General features: G+C 37.1%; 1 protein-coding gene across 23 annotated transcripts in view; it reads right to left on the reverse strand.

Annotated features, from left to right (window-relative positions):
• The window catches only part of dlg1a (discs large MAGUK scaffold protein 1a), a 142390-nt gene that overhangs the window by 26464 nt on the left and 94045 nt on the right, over positions 1–21881 (reverse strand). For 22 of the 23 annotated variants that reach the window (XM_066662969.1, XM_066662970.1, XM_066662974.1 and 19 more), the window contains 8 exons: positions 19193–19243; positions 18474–18598; positions 17489–17658; positions 17064–17200; positions 16272–16416; positions 12953–13079; positions 10504–10660; positions 9485–9587 (listed from right to left, as the gene is read on the reverse strand). In XM_066662969.1, the coding sequence (XP_066519066.1) occupies positions 9485–9587; positions 10504–10660; positions 12953–13079; positions 16272–16416; positions 17064–17200; positions 17489–17658; positions 18474–18598; positions 19193–19243 (1015 nt within the window). Of the gene's footprint in view, positions 1–6489; positions 6558–9484; positions 9588–10503; positions 10661–12952; positions 13080–16271; positions 16417–17063; positions 17201–17488; positions 17659–18473; positions 18599–19192; positions 19244–21881 lie in introns of those variants that run through there. The other variant, XM_066662991.1, reaches the window with a different exon arrangement.

The raw sequence follows: 21881 nt of genomic DNA on the forward strand, positions 1-21881 counted from the left end.
TAGGGTTTTTTGGGGATACCCTTCCCACTATTCAAAAGGGAAAGATTGTTTCTGGGGGTTTTTTTTGGAAGACCACTTGGAATTTTTTTACTATTTCAAAATAGAAAGATTGGAAAGAACACACGTGTCCTACAGAAGAATGTTTTTAAGAAGTCACTATGCAAGAATAAAATCAGGATGCAGCAGTGAATGATGGGACTTTTGCATGGTTCTCGATGGCAAGTCACAAAATGATGCATCCTTGTTATTTGTGGCAAATAGAGAATAACATCTGGGTATTTTAATTGTTCTTGGCATTTTTATTAAATATCGCACGAAACCTTAGGCAGCTGAACATGACGCCAAACAAAACTATGATTCACAAACACACAACAACGTATATTAAAAACCTGCCTTTGACATTCCTTGTATTCCTTACAGTTATCTTTAATATTTTTGGATGCATCTCCTGAGAAATATTTGTAATGAAAATTAAATATTGAGGTGAAAATTATATATGTGTGGACATTGTAATATCATTACCATGTGAATGAATCAGGCCAGCATTATTATATATGTTGCATACAAATGGATAAATAGATGAAAGTGTGCTTATGCTTTAGGTTGATTCATTAAAATCAGACAGTAACTGAAGCACTTCAGAAGGCTTTCTGAGAAAGACATGCTAGACATGAGAAAGGCTTTCTGTGAAAGACAACAACAGAAAGGTGGCTGATAACAATCCTCACCATCAATTTGACAAAGGAATTCCAGTAACTTGCATAGAATCAAAAGCATACACACAAATCATGCAAGTAACTCTCTGCAGAATATCTGTGAACAAGGGGTTTATAATGTATTATGTGGCATTAGATTTCAGCTGACTCAGGTCTATGACTCATGAATCAGCTGTGTTCAAACACAGAACCGTGGATCTTAATGTGAAGTGTTACACCAATGGCTAATGGAGGTTCATACAGGAAGAGAAACCACACACAACCCCTCAGTCCCACAGGATTACAATCATTTTCAGACTACATTAGGGAAATTAGAGCAGTGACGCAAGTTCCGCCTTCGCCAGTGTGAACTCTCTTACAGTTAAGACTATGCATAATATTATCATCATTGTAATTCTCAAACACACTTAGTCTATTAAAACATAATTTTACTCTACTTCTTCCAAATTTCATGCCTCACAGACACAGATAAATGACACTGTCTGCTCCTGCTCTTGATACAGCTTTGCTAGCATCAGCTTTTGACTTTATTTTAAAAGGTTTCTAGTTTTTTTTTTTTTTTAAACAATATCAGTTACTGCAAAAAAATAAAAAAGCGCTAATAACAATAAATGGTACAAATGGATTATTAATGAATCCTGAGACTTTCTCTCACACACACACTAAAACGGCATTTACATAGTGCATGAGCATACTTTGTGTCAAAAAACCATCCAAAAGTAATTGCAGACATAATTAGATTGTTCCTCATTTCCTGAGCCATGCTAAAGTGAGGGCGGAGAGAGAGCAAGGAAAATGGGGAGAGAGGGGTAGAGTGAGAGGGAGAGAGAGAAAGAGAGAGAAACTCCATAAAATAACCCGCCAATCCTGGCTAAGAACACAGCGCAGAAGCCCCCAGGCTGCAGGAGAGACAGCTAATCCTTCACAGATTACAGACAATACCCCCTACATAAAAACATGCACACAGGCACGAACGCCAAAACAGCTGCAGAAAAAGGAAAGGAGATCCACCCCTCTAAAGGAGAAAGGATCAGGAAACATTTGTTAATGATGACACCAATTTAATTATGTGTACTGGGTGGTTGTATGATAGCACCATACGCTTTCAATACTGAAGTTACCAAAGAATGTTTACATTTATATGCTTACATTTTTTTCATCAGTCCAAGTGAAGTCACATCCTTTTGACCTCACTCCCTCACCTGAACCTGGCTTATTTCTAGGAAAAACAATCAAACAGTCCACTGATATAAACTGGCTTAGCTCCTCATATCTTCTATCATTCTATAACATGATATAGCTGATACACATATAGACAACTAGTCTAGCACATTGCCATTGATATCAACACAAAGGCTACCGAAGGCACAAAAGCAGCTTTTTAAAAAATAATAATATTCAGATGACTAACTCCTAAACCATTGGTTCTCAAACTTTTTCTATGATTCCCCACCTCAGAAGAAGGGGAATTTCTGTGCCCCACCTGTCCCATATCGCCCCAACAAAATGGTAATAAGATTTTCTAATTTAATTGTAATTAATTTAAAGTAACATCAACTTCTATCTCAAAATCAGTAGCAATCAATAGCACCAGATGTAACATTAACATCATGTTCATAATGTGGTTTCAGTTTATCAGAGATAAACTTGCATTCATTTATTTAAAGAAAAATGTTCTAGTGGGGCTGAGACTCAAATTAGAGGTCTAAAAAGGGGCTAGACACGCATATGGGATATTTGCAAGCTGAAAAACATTAACTGCTAGTCCTGCACCTTCAATACTCATCTAGAACTGGCCCTTAAACCATAGCTGGTATAGAAGATTAGGCTAGTGTTTGTTATAGACAGAAATGCCTTAAAGCTAATCTACATAAAACATGTACATGAACACTGTAGAAGAAATAACAAATTAGAAAACAAAAGCACACTGATTTCTGAGGTCTTCCTAATTTAAAAAATTGTCCTTATGATGATGCATGTTTGCTGTGACATTTGTAATTGCTGCTCCACAAAGTTCACTGAGAAAATGTTTCGAAAGCATTTTTACTAGAGATGTGCACAGGTACTGTCGTACTATAACTGTGGCAAATGCAATTCAAATACTGAAATCACTGTTTGCGTATGTGTAACCACTAGATCACAAGTCATTCAAAAAACACTGCTGAAAAAGAGAAATCATTTTCACTTAGAAAACAACAGCGTGGTGTGAACGCTGTGCAGCTCCAAACTTGCTAACAACAGTTTGACGTGTTCTATGTTTAGTCGCTGAAAACTAAAACATCCTGCACAGCTGCTTAATCCAAACATCCAAACACAAAAGAAGAGCAAACATATGTCAATGAATTTACATTTACTTCGAGACGATGAAAATACACTTCCTTCTCTCTGAAACAGTGTCACAAGTAATTTCATAAATAGAAGAAACAGTCCCTCATAACAATAACCTGTCATGATCCTCTGTGGGGCTCCCAAAATAACGGAGTTTAATAAAAGCATTTCCCCCTGCTGGAGGAAAGCGGATTTGCAGGGTTTTTTCTTTGTTTGTTTGTTTGTTTATTATCGCCGATTTTGAATCACTTTTTAGTTAATTTTCTCACAACAATCATTGTGGGGAAAAAAATAAATATTACTAACTTGCACATATAATTCATGTTGCTGCTATTTTTCTCTCAAATAAAGGAACGTTTTTAATACAAGGAACACGAAGCAAGGAGTTTTCTGACGAAGTCCAAGGTTAGCTAAACTACAATAAGACAAATACAATGATGAAATCAGCGGTAACATCAAAAGCTCTGGCTCCAGCAAGAGGCTTAAAGCTAGTGCCTGACTTTGCATTGCAAAAAAGCTCTATAAATGAACCAAAAGAGATCAAGTGCCAGAAAAGCTCCAGTAACTGTTTGTTTCCCTCCCAAAGATATTTTCTTCTCAGCAATATTTCCATAGCCTACACAAAAGTCTGGTCATGATGTACATGTAACATTGTGCAAAACTCAGACAGCCACAATCTTAGGGATGAATTTTGAAGTAGAGCGGAATAGGATTTTGGCAGGGTAATCTCCTCCAGAACCTTGTCACAGACACTGCGCTGAGGTAATGCCAAACTAAAGCACCTCTTCTTCACACATAATATTGACTAATGCTTTACTCATCCCCTTACGGCATCAAAAAGGGAATTTGCACTCTGTGCTAAAATCTCACTTCTACCATTACTGATCCATCTCAAGACGTTCCGATCATACCTCTTAAAGCGCAATGTGTGACAGGCATATTAAGATGGAAGTCTGCCCCAAAATCCAAGCAACATTCCACACTGACAACACTGGCTTTTAGTACAGAAAGTGCTTCTAACGCAATAAAATATACAACATAATGCAACTTGTTCTTTCAAAACAGGCCTTTCCATCACATTATGAATGCTTACATCAATGCTTACATTTGATGAGTGCATCAAATCCCTAGTTTGAACCACAGTGAATGAGCTGGCAGCAGGGTTAAATGTTCATTTCTGTGTATACGCTTAATTGAACGGAGTTCCATGAAGAGTAAACAGATCGGGGGCAAAGGCAGGCCCTTCCCTCAGCCCTCTGCATCACATGCTGATGAGCATGACGTTGAAGGACAGATCCTCAATTCCATTAATCCTCAGTGATCAAAGCATGGTGGCTTTGGGGTTTGGGATTTTCCTGAAGTGTATGTGCACTGCTTGTCTACACATATAATACCTCCCAATGCACCTTCTGATGTTAGGGTTCGAAGCTGACTGCAAGATGTTTCAAAGTATGAAGTTCAGAGAAAATTTAATTAAATGCAAATTAAATTATGTTTTTAAAAATAAAACAAAACAAATAAAATTGTTTGGTAAACTAAAATTTACAGTTTTACCCTTCATCCAAACAAAAACATCCAAACAATACTGTCTCCAGTATTGGAGCATAATATTTTATACAGTCTCCAAGTAGGCTCTGGACCCATCACGATCCTGAACTAGAAAACCGGTTACAGATAATGAATGAATGAATGAATGAATAATGAGCAATATCTCGTATGCAGTTATGTTTATAGCAATAACTACGTTTTTCGTTTCTTACCTCTTTTTATTACTGAGTACTTTACTGGCATGTACTCTACTTTATTAAATGATACACACAAAAGTGTCTTGCATGCAAACAAGGGTCGATCAACAGAAAGGGCAGAACACATACAAGCTATTAGTACTATGTTATAAAGTGCTGATTTAACAATTAAAAAACAATTAAAAGGGAATAATACATGGCACATTCAGTTTAGAAATATTAAGCAAATCATTGAACCTTCATCTTGCCTCTATCCCAACACAGAGATCGTTGCTTTTGAAGCATCGTTGACAGTATCATACAGCCCTCAAATTAACATCTCTAATATATTTACAAAACCACATCATACAGCTGTAGCAGTAAGACTGTCGCAATAACTGCAATACTGTAATACCATGCTATTTACCAGCCAATGGTAGAGAATAACAAGCAACTTCACCAAACATTTGTATACAGTTTTCTGTTTTTTCTTTTCTTGATTTACAATTTAGTTTAATAAATGTTACATAAAAGGTTGATCTGCATCTGAACTACTGCTGCTAAATGGCTGAGTGTCAGTCTTTGTTTTGGATAATGGAAACAATGGCAGCAAACCTAGTCGCAGAACCAAATGCAACTTTTGTATTTTGAAAACATTTTGGCCAAATGTTCAATCAAATGAAAAGGGAGGGCCAGCTAATTGATAAGATATGCCAGAAAAGTCGCTGTAAAACAGGGAAATATACTGAATCGACCTACCAATCATCCAGCTATCGAAACCCAATAGCCTCCATCAGCACTAAGTCATGGAGCAGCCTCAAAAGAAAAGGTTCAAGCCAGTTCTAGACGATAGTTAGGAGTATAGTACCATAATCAGGATTAATTAAGTAATTTTGTGCTGTAATGCTACATATAGCAGTGTTGAGCCCTGTTAAATCACAACGAGGGAAATTCTCTCTCTCACAGTGACAGCCCTAAGTAGGAGCCATCTTGAAGCCTGGATTTTGTCCATTAAATTTACACTTCCATCATCTGTATGCTATACTACCATTACTGCTCTAGTGAAAACTAAATAAGCAAAGTGTGTATGAAGGACTGGCGCCCGCTCCAGGATGTTTTCCCGCCTTGCGACCAGTGATTCCGGGTAGGTTCTGGACCCATTGTGTCCCTGAACTGGATAAGCAGTTAAAGAAAATGAATGAATGAGCGAATGAATTTGGGGCAAAGTGAAAATCTACAAGTTAGATTTTTCACGAGTCTGACTATTTCTCCCTTTCGCCCCAATATGAAGAAAACACTCAGTTTAAAAGTGACCAGAAGGAAAAGTGCTGAGTTCTAGATTCATTCCTGTGAGGCAGTAAAGAAAGAGCGAGCTGCATCTGTTCTCTCCGCTGCTCCATTAGTCAGGCCACGATGCATAGCTAACACAGCAGAGGGCCAGGGAGAGTTCTCCTGCACGTCTCCCCCAAAGGGCAGTCTACTTCTCCCCCACACCTGAGCCTCGCCCAAAACCACCAGCCTGTCCCAAACAGCCAATCAACTCAATGATAATGAACCACCTCAAGCAAGCCTTTTGAAAAGAAGTCTTTTAAAAAGATTTCACAGGTGATAAACCAGGCATAATCAAGTAGAAATGTGGCTAATTTCACATATCAAAGACACAATTCACCACCAAAAGAAAATCTCAAACAAGTCAAACTTTGGCAATGAAGAAAACTTACCAAGATTATAACTTTCAAACTGCATTTTTCAGCTCAGGAAGAAAAAACAGCTACCAAGAGAACAGCTTATTACTGCAATTCATACTCAACTGAGCTAAGAATGCAACTGCACCCCTGTGCCCTGCAATATAAGCAGCACTGAGCATCATTAACTGAAAATGACAGGAAATGTCTGCACCGCAGAGCATGAAGAGTGAAGACTGAGTCAAAGAAAACAAAAGGAAAAAAAATGAGTACATCATAAAAAAATGACAAAATAAAACAATTGATAAAAGTTTTATAATTCATGAAACAATGGGTCAAAGACAACAAAAGAGGAGAACAGAAAACACAAAAGAAAAAGCAAAAAAGAACATACAAACAGATTTCCCCCACAGCGGTCAGATTCTGTTCTCTACCCCAGAGCGCTGAAATGTAAAAAGGGAAAGCACGGCCTTTCAGTGAAAAGCGATTCTGGTCAGGGTTGACCGGACCTCATTAGTGCAGAATTAGGGAGCATGTGTGACAATTATAGATTAATAACAATAATATTACAAACTCGATTTTAATTTTAAGTCTATGGAACTGGTTGAACACAAAAACCATAAAGAACCCCCCCAAAAACAGTCTGCCTGTTATATAACTCAAAAAAGACCTTACAAGTAACATAAGTACTAATCAAAAACGTTTAAAGGACAACATAAATAAAAATCTACATTCTGAATTTACTAATCAAGAGTAAAGAAACAAAAAAACAATGACAGGATGAAAACAGTCACACTACTTTAAGAGGACATATCTTATGATTCCCTTGTTTTCCCTCAAAGCCTTTCTAACTAGTTTCAAAGTAAACACAGTTATTTGGCTGGATATGCCCTGCTGGAATGTGCTGTTGTTACTGAGTAAAACGTGCATATCGCCACCTAGTGTTATAAGGAAGCAAATATTGACAGTGTCTTTAATACTAATGAACTCTTGAAGAAAAACATTTTAAATTTAGCAATAAAATATCAGACACTCAATTTCATTTGGCTTTCACTCAAGTTTTAACACACAGACTAAAAATATTCTGTGAATGACAACCTCCACAGCTACTGCGAGATAATGCAGCCTATGCTAGGGACAGTAATGACCACAAGCCAAGTGAAGGACTGTGCAGTGCAGTGCTGGCAGAGAGTGGGAGGAGCATGGAGAGAGGAGCGTGACGGATACAGGAAGCCAAGCTCAGAAGCCCTGCTAAGACCACAGCTTTCACCAAACCTTATCCAACCTCACGCATCATCTTCAAGCCAAAGCTCTGCAGGGCTTGCATAGTTCTCTGTATTCTCCTAAACACCATGGCCAGGCCTGCTGTGAAGAGCAAGGAGCAGAGCCTGGAGAAGCAGAGGGACCAAGCTGGACCCACAGGTCTTTTTTACAATAGAGCATCAGCACTTCTTTGGGTCAACAGCAGAGCTAATCCGAGTCACGACAGTTATGTCAAACAGGGTTAGGTCAGTCCACAACCATCTGTTCCTCCACATTGAGATTAAACAAAGTGAAACTTTGGACAACACTCAAAACAAACCTATTTTACTATATTCAATTCAGTAGAAATAATTACAGTAACAAAAACACTTTATTTAATAAATGTTTAGAGATATGTTAATAATTTTAAAGTTGCCAAACAAAGCTGTAATGCTTTAATTCAGTCATACATTCCACTTTTTCAGGGAACTTATATAAACAATAATAAATATAATCTTATCATATAAGAATATATAATCATAAAAGAGCCTATGTTATAATAAAATGTAATTTAACGTTGGGGATAGTGAATTTTTTTATTTTTTTTTATTTCATGTGCCATTAATTTGAATGTCTCACAGAAACAAGAATATAACTGTTGGATTAGTTGGTCAAATTGAAATTATTCCTAGGTAATACACATTAACTGACAGTGGTCCTAAATGTATGAGACCGCTAGAACCAGAGTTGAAATGTGGATTATATTGTTTTACACACAGAACAGCACAAAATAATTACTATTATTATTATTTCATCTACTCCTTAACTCCCTGTATTTTCTCACTTTTCCTTTATATTTATAAATATTAAATGTACTCTGTATGTAGATTCTCACAGGTTTACATCTAATTAAAAATTGCAAAAAAAATTTGTCCCATTCTGTTGAATTTTGAAACCTGGAGGTGCAGTGACAGAGGTACTGATATTTTGATTATATAACCTATTACAGCATTAGCAAAAACATGCTGTGTTTTTCAATATAAAAGTATGGTTGAAATTTGAGCAGCTAACTCCACCTGCTGCCATTCATAACTCAATGCTTCGGCAGCTGCCTCACTGTCACCACTGACCAAGCTCGGCCGACCTTACTTCCATTATCATATGCTGTGAAGCGTGAAATAGCTTTCTACTGCGTTTTGCAATAAAAAAAATAAACACCTTTTACTATTCACACCACACCAAATAAAGACTAAATATCCAGCTCAAAACTCATCATGTAGTGCATGCTTAAGAAGGCATGGTACTGCGGCTTGTTTTTAGCAATGAACAAGAAGAAAACGAAAGATCCTGTGATCAGATGGTTGGACAGCTTTTCAATAAGCATGTTATCCATACTGATAAACCTCACATCTTTCAAGTGACACTTAACAATTATCTCTAGGCTCTCGATCACATATAATGGAATTAGCCAGCGAGCAGTACTTATAAAAATAAATGTGCTGCACATAATACAGCTTCCATTGCCTTTATAGCATCAAACCTTTGGAAATATTTACTCATGAAATCGTTTTCCTCTGATACACGTAAATCCAGCTACTGCTAGTTTTCAATTTGCTGCTAACACTACACTAGACAGCTTTGTGCACTTGGAGAATACTAACACAATTCTGTTATGTGAGCCAGCGGATGCCAGCTTTGTTGAGATTTTTTTTGATGGTACAGACAGAGAAATATCTTCAGAGAGTGCTTGATATAATCATGAAGTTTGGCTTAAAAGCCTGATATTCACCCTCTGGTCTGTACTGGGCCACTATGGTGACTGTCTGGCCAGCATTCTTCAGTACTGCAGCAGCCTGCTCGTGGGTTGCATTGCGAAGGTCCACCCCATTCACCTGCAACAAAAGCAGTCTCCTTACTGAGGTTTTTAAACATACAAAGACATTTTAAATAAACATTACAAGTGCATGCATGCTACCCTCAGCTGCACTACAGAAAGTGTAGAAACGATAAAGAGAATTTAGTTATGGAATATTTCCCTTATTGTGTGCTGCTTAGTTTTTTCTGTGCAGCGCTGGTCAAGTGGCATGAATCTAAAAACATTGTTTTTCTGAGACGATTCTCACTGCCAACCCATGTCATAAACTATTTTAATGCGAGCCTTTAATGTCTTTAACATAGTACAACTCTGTGTCTAAAATATAACCTCTATACATAGTTCTGACACTTCCCAATGAAGCGGTTCCATTCAAGAAATTTGCAGCACACCAAAACAACAAACAAAAATACTGTTAAACATGTGCTAAACCCACTGCTTATACATAACACGCTGTGCTCTGAAACTACAACCAGGAAAATAAAATGAGGTGCAAAGCAGCTGGTCAAGTCAATACAACGTCTACATCATTAAATCATTCTTTAACACTCATACCTCGCTGGTCCATTTAACAACCACGCAAAATTTAAGACACATCAGAAATCTATCCATTTGTCTGACTGCTGTATACCTTCCACATGCCACACAATGAATGTCAATTGATGGCTGAAAAGGCAAAGACTGAAAAGGGCTTTAAACAAGCTAAAATTGCTCAGTGTGTGCCTGGTTTAATGCATGTGAAAATTAAAGAAACCTAAGCGTGTGACAATTTTTTTTAGGTTTAATGAGACTAGGCATATATAAATACATTTATGTTTATATATAAAAAACAAACAAACAAAAAAAAAAAAACCACAAATTTTTGGCCAAGTCAACACTTAATAGAATAATAGTCAATTTCGCTGCAGGATCAGCTGTTTCTATCGGCTTCTTACAGAAATAATGCGGTCTCCTTTTCTCAGCTCTCCACAGAGGTCAGCAGGTCCTCCGGCCAGGATGAAAGAAATAAAGATGCCTTCTCCATCTTCTCCACCCACAATATTAAAGCCCAACCCTGTAGACCCCCGGTGCAGGACCACCTTCCGAGGCTCCCTGCAAAACACCAGCAGTAACACTTAACTCATAATGTTTACTAATTCACATGTTACTAGTTGAATTCCAGAATATCACTGATTGGCGGCAGGACTTTTAAGATTAAACAGATTGTACCATCTACATATCAATACATCTTGTGGGCTTTATAGCTGCATTTCATATGTGAGTAAACTAAGTTTCATTAAACTCTAAATATGCAAGTTAAACCTGGGAGAAACTGTGGTATGAAATATTTATGTCAAAACATATGTTTCTTTAAACACTTGTACCACAATATTCTGCAAAGTACTTTCTCAGTGTGTTCAGAATATATTCAAACCTTTACCTTCTATAGTGAAAGAGAAAAAAAAACAAAAAAAAAAAACCTCTGAGCACTTAGAAAATAATTTGATTAATTTGTCATTACTAAACTACAAACAAAGAGGTTTTACATCAGAGCTGAACAGTGCAAAGATCATAAAAGCCTCAATCAACACCTTATTAGATACTGTGGTTTGATCCTTTAAATACAAAGTCTGTGTTTGGTTATCTGTACTCAAATTTAGGACATGACTCCCTCTGGTGGAAATTTGCTAGATGGGTTTGTAGATATAGTTCTACCACTGGTTTATTTATACTGCAGAACAAACATTACAAGTCATTGCTTTGATGAAAATCCATTTGTTGATTCATTGTCTGTTACCACTTATCCAATTAAGGGTCGCCCGGGCCTACCTCGAATCACTGGGTGCGACGGGAATATGTGCCTCACAAATAAACATTCAGAATTAAAAGACAGATGAAGGGGGAAAAAAAATTCTGTCTGAGCCAGTAGGTGGCAGCATAAGCCTGTGACTGTGTTCCTCCAATATTCTGATTGAACTCATCTTAACAGAGCGTCCCAGCAAACACAAACATTGTGGAGTGGGTTTAGTGTCAGGTTTCATTTTAAGTCGCTACATAAAATGTCTGTACACTGCAGCGTTTTGGCAGTGAACTCCTGGCTGAAGGATGATGTCTTAATTTGAAGATTATCAGATTTTCAAAAGTTGACTTTGCAGATTGGTCTGATTTACCACACTAGCTTATGACGAAAGAGACTGTTGCTTTTCTTGATGGATGTGACGTATTGTGTGACGGAACTCTTCTGATAGGAAACCAAATCCCTCCATTAAAATGGATTAAGTATGGTAAAGCACATCAATGAATGTCTCCCCCATCCCTGTAGCAAAATTTTGCTTGCTCTGGCCAGGCCATCTGCCCTAAGCAGCCTTGCTTCCTAATGCCTTGCTGTGTGTGGAGGTGCTGACTGGAAACTTTTACAAAAACAGAAAGCAATCTAATGAGTGAAAAGGCAAGGCTGATATAATGTTGTGGTCTAAAGTAACATGCCATTTTTAAGTTCAAACAGGGTGTTGTACAGACAGCTGGTGGGCAAGGACTATATAACCTTATGAGGATCAGATTTTTAAACATATTAATAAAAGCAAACAACACAAATTTAAATATGGGCCCATGAGGGTTAAATTAATGATAGACTAAGTGCTCTGGTGACCTTAGACAACTTTAGTTTGTCAGAAGAAGAGATGTAAGAGGTGTTTCAATACGCTGTGCATCACCATTTTCCTTAGGCAGCTGCACAAATTAAGCAGCATTTTAACCAAATCAAACCTGCTTATAGTCAACATAATTAAGACACTCAGACAAATCAGTAACCATTCCTGCCTTCCACAAGCATTGCTAAAATAATAAGGTTAGATAAAAAGACTAACAGCTGTAGCAAACTAAAACGCTATCGTTTATATTGGCAAGTTGAAGCCGTAAAAGCTTAAACTATTAGATCTATCTATATCTTAATAACTATTAATCTGCCAATAAAGTATAAAATTAAACACCACAAGTAAAATTGCAAAGCAATTAATGGTGTCAAACAGTGCCTAGATAGCCAGTTTACTGAGCAGAGAGGTACAATCATAATCATCTCCAAATGTCATAATTAAAGAATGTAATACTTAGTGAATATCAACACCTATTTTACAAAGCTACCTAGGTAGTTGAGCCTGGCTAAAGATGGAAATGAGATGAAGAGATCAAAGTGAGTGAGGTGCAAGAGAGCAGACACTCAGAAATGAAGGACAAAAAGAGCACATCTAATGAGATGTGTTAAATTCAAGTTTAAACGGCAGAGGTCATCTTAAACAATTTTTTTTTAAATAAAAAAATAAAACAGTTATAAGGAGCCACACAACAGACATAAATTAATACTCAACGCAGAGAAGCAGAGAAATGGTTTTAATGTGAGAAGGGCACCTTGTGATCTCCTCATCTCCCAGCATGCTTTTGGAGACAGGGGAGTAGCGGGACGGCGTAGCTGGAGTCAGGGGTTGGCTCAGAAAGTTTGATGTGCTGATATGATTCTCCATTTGTTGGGAGTAGGCTAGAAAACAAGACAAAGAAATCAAATAGTTCTTTAGGAAAATCCACTAAACAATTTTAATAGAGGTCATCATAGTTAGGTCCATTATGACGCCACTCACACCACAGCCATAATATCAATTCAATCAATATCAAAGTGCCCTGCACACATCAAAAACATTGTTTACGAGTGTGAAGTGTAGATCCAGATCTAAGCTGTACAATGAAAATGCATATACATAGCTATCAGAAACTTAGGGGCACAGGATTTCACTGTTTTCTGTTAATGAGCATTTTTCAGCTTATACTAAAAACATTATGGAATCACACAAAGTATAACGCCACACTTATCACACCGAGATAAAAACATTTGCCTCATATAAAAAAAAAAAAGCATTAAAACAGTCATATGTTTCTTTCATATGTCAATTGGTTTCTTAAATGACAATGTGTTATACTGAATATTTGACAACATTTAACAGAGTATCAAACAATTACAACCATAATTGAAATGACATGGGTAGACTCAGTAAACAAAAATGTTCATCTGTGTGCACAGAGCTGCATACACTTACTGATATATTATAATATATATTTATATTAATTATTCCTTCAATGCAACTGTCTCCAGGCTGTAAAGCAAACAGCAGAGCCTCAAATTTAACTTTTTAGTACCCGTGTAAGGACACTAAAAGAAGGTTAATAAAACTTGTTTTATAGTTTCCTAGACATAGGAAAGTAATCTGCTTAAAAGGAAAATGACCTTGAGCGGCCACACAAAAAGGTGTGGGTTCATCAGTGCCACTTTGCTCAATTCAATATGCTTTTTTTCCTCCTTACAACAGGTCAAGGTTAAAATGCATAAAGTCTATTTGGACATTAAGGGTTTTTTTTGTTTATTTTACAGAGGGTAAACACATCAGCAAGGCTACTCTGTTAAAATGACAGTTTGTGCAGATCCTTATAAAGAAGGGGCTCAAAAATGTGATGTGACATTATCATTTGATAAGCCTCACTGCTGATATTACTAAAGCTAACATAAAATTGCTCAGTTTAAGCCTTCCGAAAAAAGACTAACTGCTGAAAACGGTCAGTCCTAGTCAGGTAATGATATAAAACAGGCACCATTTACTAATTTACTCACAATGCAAGAGCATACTGTACACTCACTATACACTGTTGGATTAGCATGCTGGGGAGGGGGGGAGGGGGGCTTGACCACGTGGTGTTTTTGCTGATTAAATTTGCTTGTGCCCTTCATGCCTTTAAGCTTTAATGACAGCCTCCTCATCCAGGCCTGTGGTAATACTCTGGAACAGCACTGAGGTGCTACATCATTGATCAGCATCACTCAGCAGTTTTGGGATGGCACAAATCAATCCTGGGGCATTCCAGAGGAGCAAACACCTTCCTTCCAAATAAAGTGCTGTATTAGAACTGCGGGTGAGCCTCTGGCTCCACGCTGGACAACAGCCAGTGCTTCGCTGGGCCATTTTACTCTAATACATTCACATATATTTAAGAAAAAAAAAAAAAAAAAAAGGCCTACTAAGAAGTAGATTAGGTCCCTTTAGAGTACAAAGATAACGGTCATTTAGGTGAGGGACAATGTATTAATTAATATTAAGTGGTACACTGGAAGATCACAAGTTCAATCCCCAGTAATACTGCCTCCCCCAATCTGTAGGAACTGAGGATACAAATGGTTAAAAGTTCTGCAAGTGGAATTTTTGCCTACTCTACTACTGGCTTCATACTTTAGCTGCTCAGCAGTCTGTGGTCGCTATTGTATGATTCTTCATGCGCCACAGGAGACATATCTGGACGGCAGACAGGCCTGTCAAACACATGCACCCTGTGTATGTGAAGCCAAGCTGTTGGAGCACATGCAGAATGAGGCCTGGCATTATCCTACTGACGTGACCAGGGTAAGGCCTCGCTTTGATGGCAGAGTATGTCTCTCTAAAAACCCATATTGGCCTCCATATTAATGGTAACTTAACAGATATGCAGGTTAACCATGCTGTTTGCACTGATGCACCCCTGAATCCCATGAGAACATGAAAGACGCTGGTTTTGAAAGTTTTGCTGATGGATAGGTCCCTCATGTTTGGTAAAGAAAACTCAACATCCTTGATAACAAGCTGAAATATGAACTCTTCTCCATATTCCATGCTTCAGATGACTTTCAGGCATACTATCCCAAATGAGCTTGGACCTAAAAAAAAACTGCATAGAACTGATATAGGCTGTCTCAGATTACATTTTTTTGTAGCTATGGCAGACTAAGGAGGCAGGTTATTCACATTCAACAGTGGTTTCCAACTGTGCCCTACACAGACTGAAATTACTTTCAAAAATATTTTCAAAATGTACAGCACATGAAAAACCTAATTCTTTGCAATATTGTGTTGAACAGCTTCACAATTCTCACTTATATTTGTCAAAATGTGGTGAGCCACAAACCATCTTTGCTACAAAGACTAAGCCTTTGGTAAATTCTTTTTTTTATTTAACTTATTCACCTGCTTACAATTTCAAATTAGTGTGATTTAATAATTCTAGGAACTTTAAAATTTTTCTTAACGTTTTTGGAGTGTGTTGTATGCATCAAATTTGTAATTTGTTTATAATATATAGAATACATAATTAAGTAGGCCAGTAAAATCTTTGGAAATCTTTTCTTTATACATTTGCCAGGTAATTAATATTCAAGAGAATTAACAAATCACAGATTCTTGTTTTCTTTGAGTTTACAAACATAAATACCATATCATATTGTAGCATATATTACCATTACTGCTTATAGTTTACCCAAATGTTTCCTTGGAGATTAAAGAAGTTCAATGATCTATCGGCCTGTCTATCTTAGGCTGTGGCTTAATGCTATCAGCAACTTTGTATAAAAGCCTCGCTGACAGAATGGACTATCAAAAACCTTTCAAATGAGTCAGAAGTAACTTCTGTGGTGTGAAGGAACTTGCTGCATCACTGTGTTGTTTTGTTCATAAGGCAGTAGTGTGGGAATGATCAATCTGGAGCATTCACACCTCCATTGGCAGTTCAGGCTGATTAGTTTGTTGGAATTATGATTTGGTTTGACAGTTTTGTATTATAGCTAACCCATGCTGATGTTTTACAGTGGAAACTGGCACTGATTCTGGTCATTCTGTGGAGAGTTACAAAATACGAAGAGTTGTGTGACCACACTCACAGTTGGTGACATCAGGGGGAGCATAGCTGTCGTTCATGAAGACACTGGTGGGTTTTGCCACTTTTAAGTAAACTACATCAGTCGTGTTTTTCAAGGCAGCCACAGCATCCTCATGAGTTACCTCTTCAAGGCAAGCAGCATTGACCTGCAAACATTAAACACAAACATTACTACATGAAACAATGCACATGCATGAAGCTAACTGGTGAAGGTTTTGTTTGATTGCTTTCTTTCCTCTTTATTCCTAATTTATTTGAAACTCGACTGAATACATTTGAGATACTTAAAACTGATTAAAAGCACTGTTTTACTATTAAGACAGACTTATATTTACATGTATACACTGGACTGTATCTATGGATATATCTCTTTGTATGCAATTCCGCTTGTGCAGACTCTGTTCCACAACTTTACACAGTGTAGAGAATATTGTTATACACTAGAAAACATAGTTTAATCTATATTAAAATAGTTATTCTCAATAACATACCTCTCTCTCAATTATCTTAACCTTTGTAAAAGCAAATGAATATTACACTCGTTTTATCTACAATAACATTGGTTATGTATTATTTACAATAGTAACTCCAAAAATTCCCTTTACATCCAATTAGTGTCTATTAGTTCCTTACTTGATTTGAAGCACTAAGCAATAGAAAAGCTAAAGCAGCAAAATATTTTAGTGTAAAATGTATTCTGTATATTTTATTTAAAGATGAATCATTATGTACTGGCTTGAGTTTTTTTTTTTCTTTTTTCCCCTGATTCTTCTGACTCTTATGACAGACTTACTGCAACAAGTTTATCTCCGACCTGGAGCCTTCCATCTTTGTGAGCAGCTCCTCCCTCAATGATTTTGGTGACATAGATACTATTGTCTCCAGGAATGTGCTGGTTTCCTACTCCTCCTGCTATACTGAAACCTAGCCCTTAGAATTGAGAATCCAAAAGAGGAGGAAAAAGGAGATTTACACAAGGTATGCCCCAAACTGTCATATTTAACGAGGAAGCTTGTAGGCAAAATATGCCCTTCAATAGCTACTACGTAAGCAACGACATGCATAATGAAAATGAATTGCTTCAACATAGTAAGGTATAACTTTACTCCTCCGTTTGCAAAATGCCATTTAGATAAATGTGTTTATTCCCTAACGGAGACTACGATGAAATATACAGACAGACTTTTATTTCATACTAAAAATGAAAGATGGTTTTACCTTTAGGACCTTTGACAAGTTTTATATCCACAATTTTCTCTGCACCAGGCTTTCTCCTCCGGACATATAGTCTGACAATGCATCCTGCCTCCTTCAGCGCCTCTACGGCTTTACTGTGAGTTACATCTCTCACGTTTACATCGTTTACTCGCAAGATACAGTCATTCACTCTGTATTAAAAAGGGAGGGGGAAGATAAACAGAGAAAGTGCCTCCGGTAAGGACAGGTGGAAATAACACAAAATACCAAAGTCATCAATTCTGGTCCTGAAGGGTTGGTGTCTAGCTAAATTTGTTGAATTCCCTGCTCTAATGTGCCTGCTAAATCCAATTAACTATGGTACAAACATAGGAACAAGTTCTGTTCTGAGAACTTGATCCCAAATTCAATGAGTCCAACAAAGTTAGCCTAGGCCTCTAGCATTGTAGTTAGCCTATGGCATATAACACACTCTACAGTAATAAAGTTTCCTATCAAGACAACCTGGCCTTGTTCATGAAATAAAGTTTATAACAAACAAAAATCTGTATAATTTCCTTGAAAAAATGACATAGTTGGATTACATAGACTGCCAAAAATCATACAGTCCTGGAATTAAAACTAATCACGAATATTTTAACATTTATAATGAGACGAGAAAAAACACTTGGAAAAGCATAGCATTCAGGCCAAAATCTAAAATTTTATGCACACATGTAAATAAAGTAAAGGTGAGGATGGCTAAAATTCACAGGCATTCTCTCCCTCTTTTTTTATTATTTTGATGTAGACGATTTATAGTAAAGCCAATTAACTGAAAAAGTGTATATATATATATATATTTTTTTTATTATCTTGTGTACATTGTAATATTCTATTGTTTACTTAATACTAGTAAATACTAGTGCCTTACTACAAGCATTTCAATCTATTAACACTGCGAAATATTACGCAAATTACAAATACACCTTGAACTTGCCATAAAAGACTGTGCACTGTAACTGACCTGAGCCTGCCGTCCTGAGCAGCAGCTCCACCCGGGATGATTTTTGTGATAAAGATACTGGGGTCTTCACCAATATGGGGGTTATCTGTGCCACCTGCAATACTAAACCCCAGGCCAGAGTTACCCTGAAGGGGTGGGGAGAGGGAGAGAGAAAGAGCATGAGAGAGACTAATTAATGAACTGCTTTTATGTACCTTGAATTATTTACTGAAACATACAATGCATCTATCTAGTTTGAGGCCAGACACCTTGTTTCCTAACACAGACTTGCAACTGTATAAGAACATATTCATAGGAAATGTCAATACACCCACAGGCTGCACATAAAATCAGGCTTTCAATTCCAATTGGTTAATTCTACCACATCTGCACTATAGAAGCAGCACTTCTGTAGAGTCACCCTTAGTATTTTTTAATAGTCTCTTACTGGAAGGAAAGAATATTACACGATGACTAAGACAAAGCAGCATGTAAGAAGATCTCTGGAGTTCTTGGGAATGAAGAAACAGCGCAATGACATGAACTGCCACTGAACTGATTACATTTCTCTAATTTATGCCAAATTTAGCAAAGATTGAGTGTTATGATTAAAATCTTGACTCTGTAACAGGAGATTTATAGTCAATTATTTTGAGGTATGTGCACTTGTACTTGTGGCAAAGGCATCTAGGTGTCAGAAATAAACTAAAAGAAAAACAAAACAAAAACACTGAACTTACTCGTTCAAGTGTAATTTCTTCATATTCATAATCTGCTTCTGTTCCATTCACCTGAAAAGCAAATAAACCTTACACATGAATATATTTCTGCAAGAAATTCTGAATGGTAATTGTTCAACCCTCTTCTTTTATAATTCACATCAAAGGTTTATAGAAATAATTTACTATGTAGTCTATATGTGGTGACCTCTCAAAACTTGGTTTAAAAAAAAAAAAAAAAACCTATTGCTCTCCATCAACTTGCTTGCCCTGATTACTGAACCAGCACAAGTGGCAGTTTCCCTGTGTGTGCTCCAGCAGGAGAGCCCATGCACCAACTGGAGTGCAAAGCAACTTCTCCCAGATCAGCAGCAATCGAAGAAAGTTTTCACACCTTGTTATTTCAGTATGCATCACAAATTGAAGCTGTTTGTTTTAGAAACAGCTGAGGTGCACAACAAACGTGACACCCTTTGTCTTTGATAAAGTCCATTCATCAATTTAGAGCTTAGAATTCCTACATTTAACAGAGTTTCAGCCAAGCACGAGACATTACACAGGATATTAGAGAACACAACGTTTCAAGCCTCATACGGCATGGAGCAGCTGAGGGTCAAAATTAGGGTTGTGCATTTATATGGCATAAAAGCATGAGGTGTCTGAACTAGACAATATAGCCTAAACTGAATAATTGAATGTGCAGATGAATGAGGGGGGGGAAAACAAACATGCCACACAAGGCTAAAGCCCAAAAAGCACAGTGGTTATGCAACAGACTCCCTTAACCTTATTTCTGTGTGATCCTACAGGCTCTGCTTTAAGCCCCCAAATGGCACTTTTTAAGACCTTAAATACCAAATGCTTCTCTCCTTTTCCTGTCACAGAAAACATCTGCTTGTGACATCAGTGGTGTTGAGTGGCCGGAGGAAAGGGGTGGAGTGGGGGAGTGACCCTGGTCAATACATGCTATATTCTTCCAATATAGTCCTCAAAGCCAGGACTCCACCACAAGATCATATTAGTTTATTATATAAATATAGCTATGCAAAAAACACAGGGCTCTCAGCATGGTGCTATAACATAAGAGCAGGTACCACAAAGATTATCCCATATTCGGGTGATCACAGAAATGTGTGTGTTTAGGAGTGAACAATAATTTAATATCAGTGCTGCCAAAAACGCTAGCAATCAAATTTAGATTTTGCTTCTAAACCAATTATGAATTAAGACTTTATTGTTCTGTGGAACAGCACAAACTTTTAGGCTATTTTTGTAAAATTATTATTTTTTTTTATATTGTATGATTCCTTGAAATGCTAATACAAGTTAAAGTTAAACAGAAGTTAAAGATAAATGGGAAAATCAAGTTATCATCTTTCTATTTCACAGAAAAACCCCTCATAACGCAATTATGCACTTAGTCAAAAGTGGGTATTTCCATCTTTCCAAACATTCTTTAAATGGAGAATAGGGAAGAGTGGGGTAAGATGAACCAGTTGATAAGGTGATCCTCCCCCCTGTATCTTAACCATGAACTGTTCTCATGCTAACATACATTTTGGAGCCACTCATCATTTCTGTCAGACTGTGAAAATCAAAAGCACATGGGAGGGTTGGTAAGCACCAATGTACTTAGGCTTGTCAAAGTACAATTTTAGCTTATCAGATATATAACAGTGCTAAGAATGCTAAAGCTAACATTCCATTGGTCATGATCATGTGAAAGCAAATTGGGATTTTAGTGATGTCAGTAACGACTAAATAAAAAATCATATTTTCCAAACATATCACACTGTAATTATATAATTAAGTTTGCATTTATGAACCATGCTTCCTCAATAGCAGTATGTCATGCTAAACATATTTCTTACAAACCTCAAGTACCCTATTTAACAGCACTATTTTGATCTTTTTTAACCCTCTGGTGTCTTGGGCCTTTCAGTCATGTTTGAGGTGATCCGACATGCTTTGACACACAAAACCAGCAACAATGTGAGAAAAGTATGTTTTTTTTATTATTATTATTAATTAAACATGTACTTCCCAAAAACCTATTTCAAAGGTGCTAATATATAGTAAAAAAAACACATTGTGAACATTTATGAAGTTTTCTTTTGAGTGCTGAACTTTGGAGACATCTTTCTGACATGTTATGCATTGTTCCTTCTACACTGTTACAAATACGACGTGACACTGTTTATCTCAATACCTGTGGCTCACACATTGACTGTTCATTAGATAGTGACCGGTGTTAAAACAGAGGTGAGAAATTCACCTCCCCGCTTTCAAAGAAAATGGCCCATTAGCCTTCACCCCACTCCATCAGTGAAACCAGCTAATCGTTTGTTTGTAAATAGTAGTATTTTAGTCAATTAAAGACACAGGCTGCTATGGAAGAAGAAAGCCATAAACATGAGCTTCAGATGACTACTTGAAAGCAGCAGAGAGTCCAACATATTTAACTTGCTCATCATAAAATTAAGCTGTTCCTCCTCAGGCAGCTGAAAAGCATGACTGCCATCTTGAAGCCATGTGCTTCTGTTTATATGACTAAAATGGGCAGTTCCACAAATTGGGTTATTGTCATAATCCTCCAATAAGAGCAGATGGATTAGCATGCTATTATCATATTAATATGAATGCGTGAGCCATCAAGGGTCACGGTTTGAGTCTCAGAGAGAGACGTGCCTTGTTACTTATATTTCTATAA

This window comes from Hoplias malabaricus, chromosome 3 (genome assembly GCF_029633855.1).
Source record: "Hoplias malabaricus isolate fHopMal1 chromosome 3, fHopMal1.hap1, whole genome shotgun sequence".
NCBI lineage: Eukaryota > Metazoa > Chordata > Actinopteri > Characiformes > Erythrinidae > Hoplias > Hoplias malabaricus.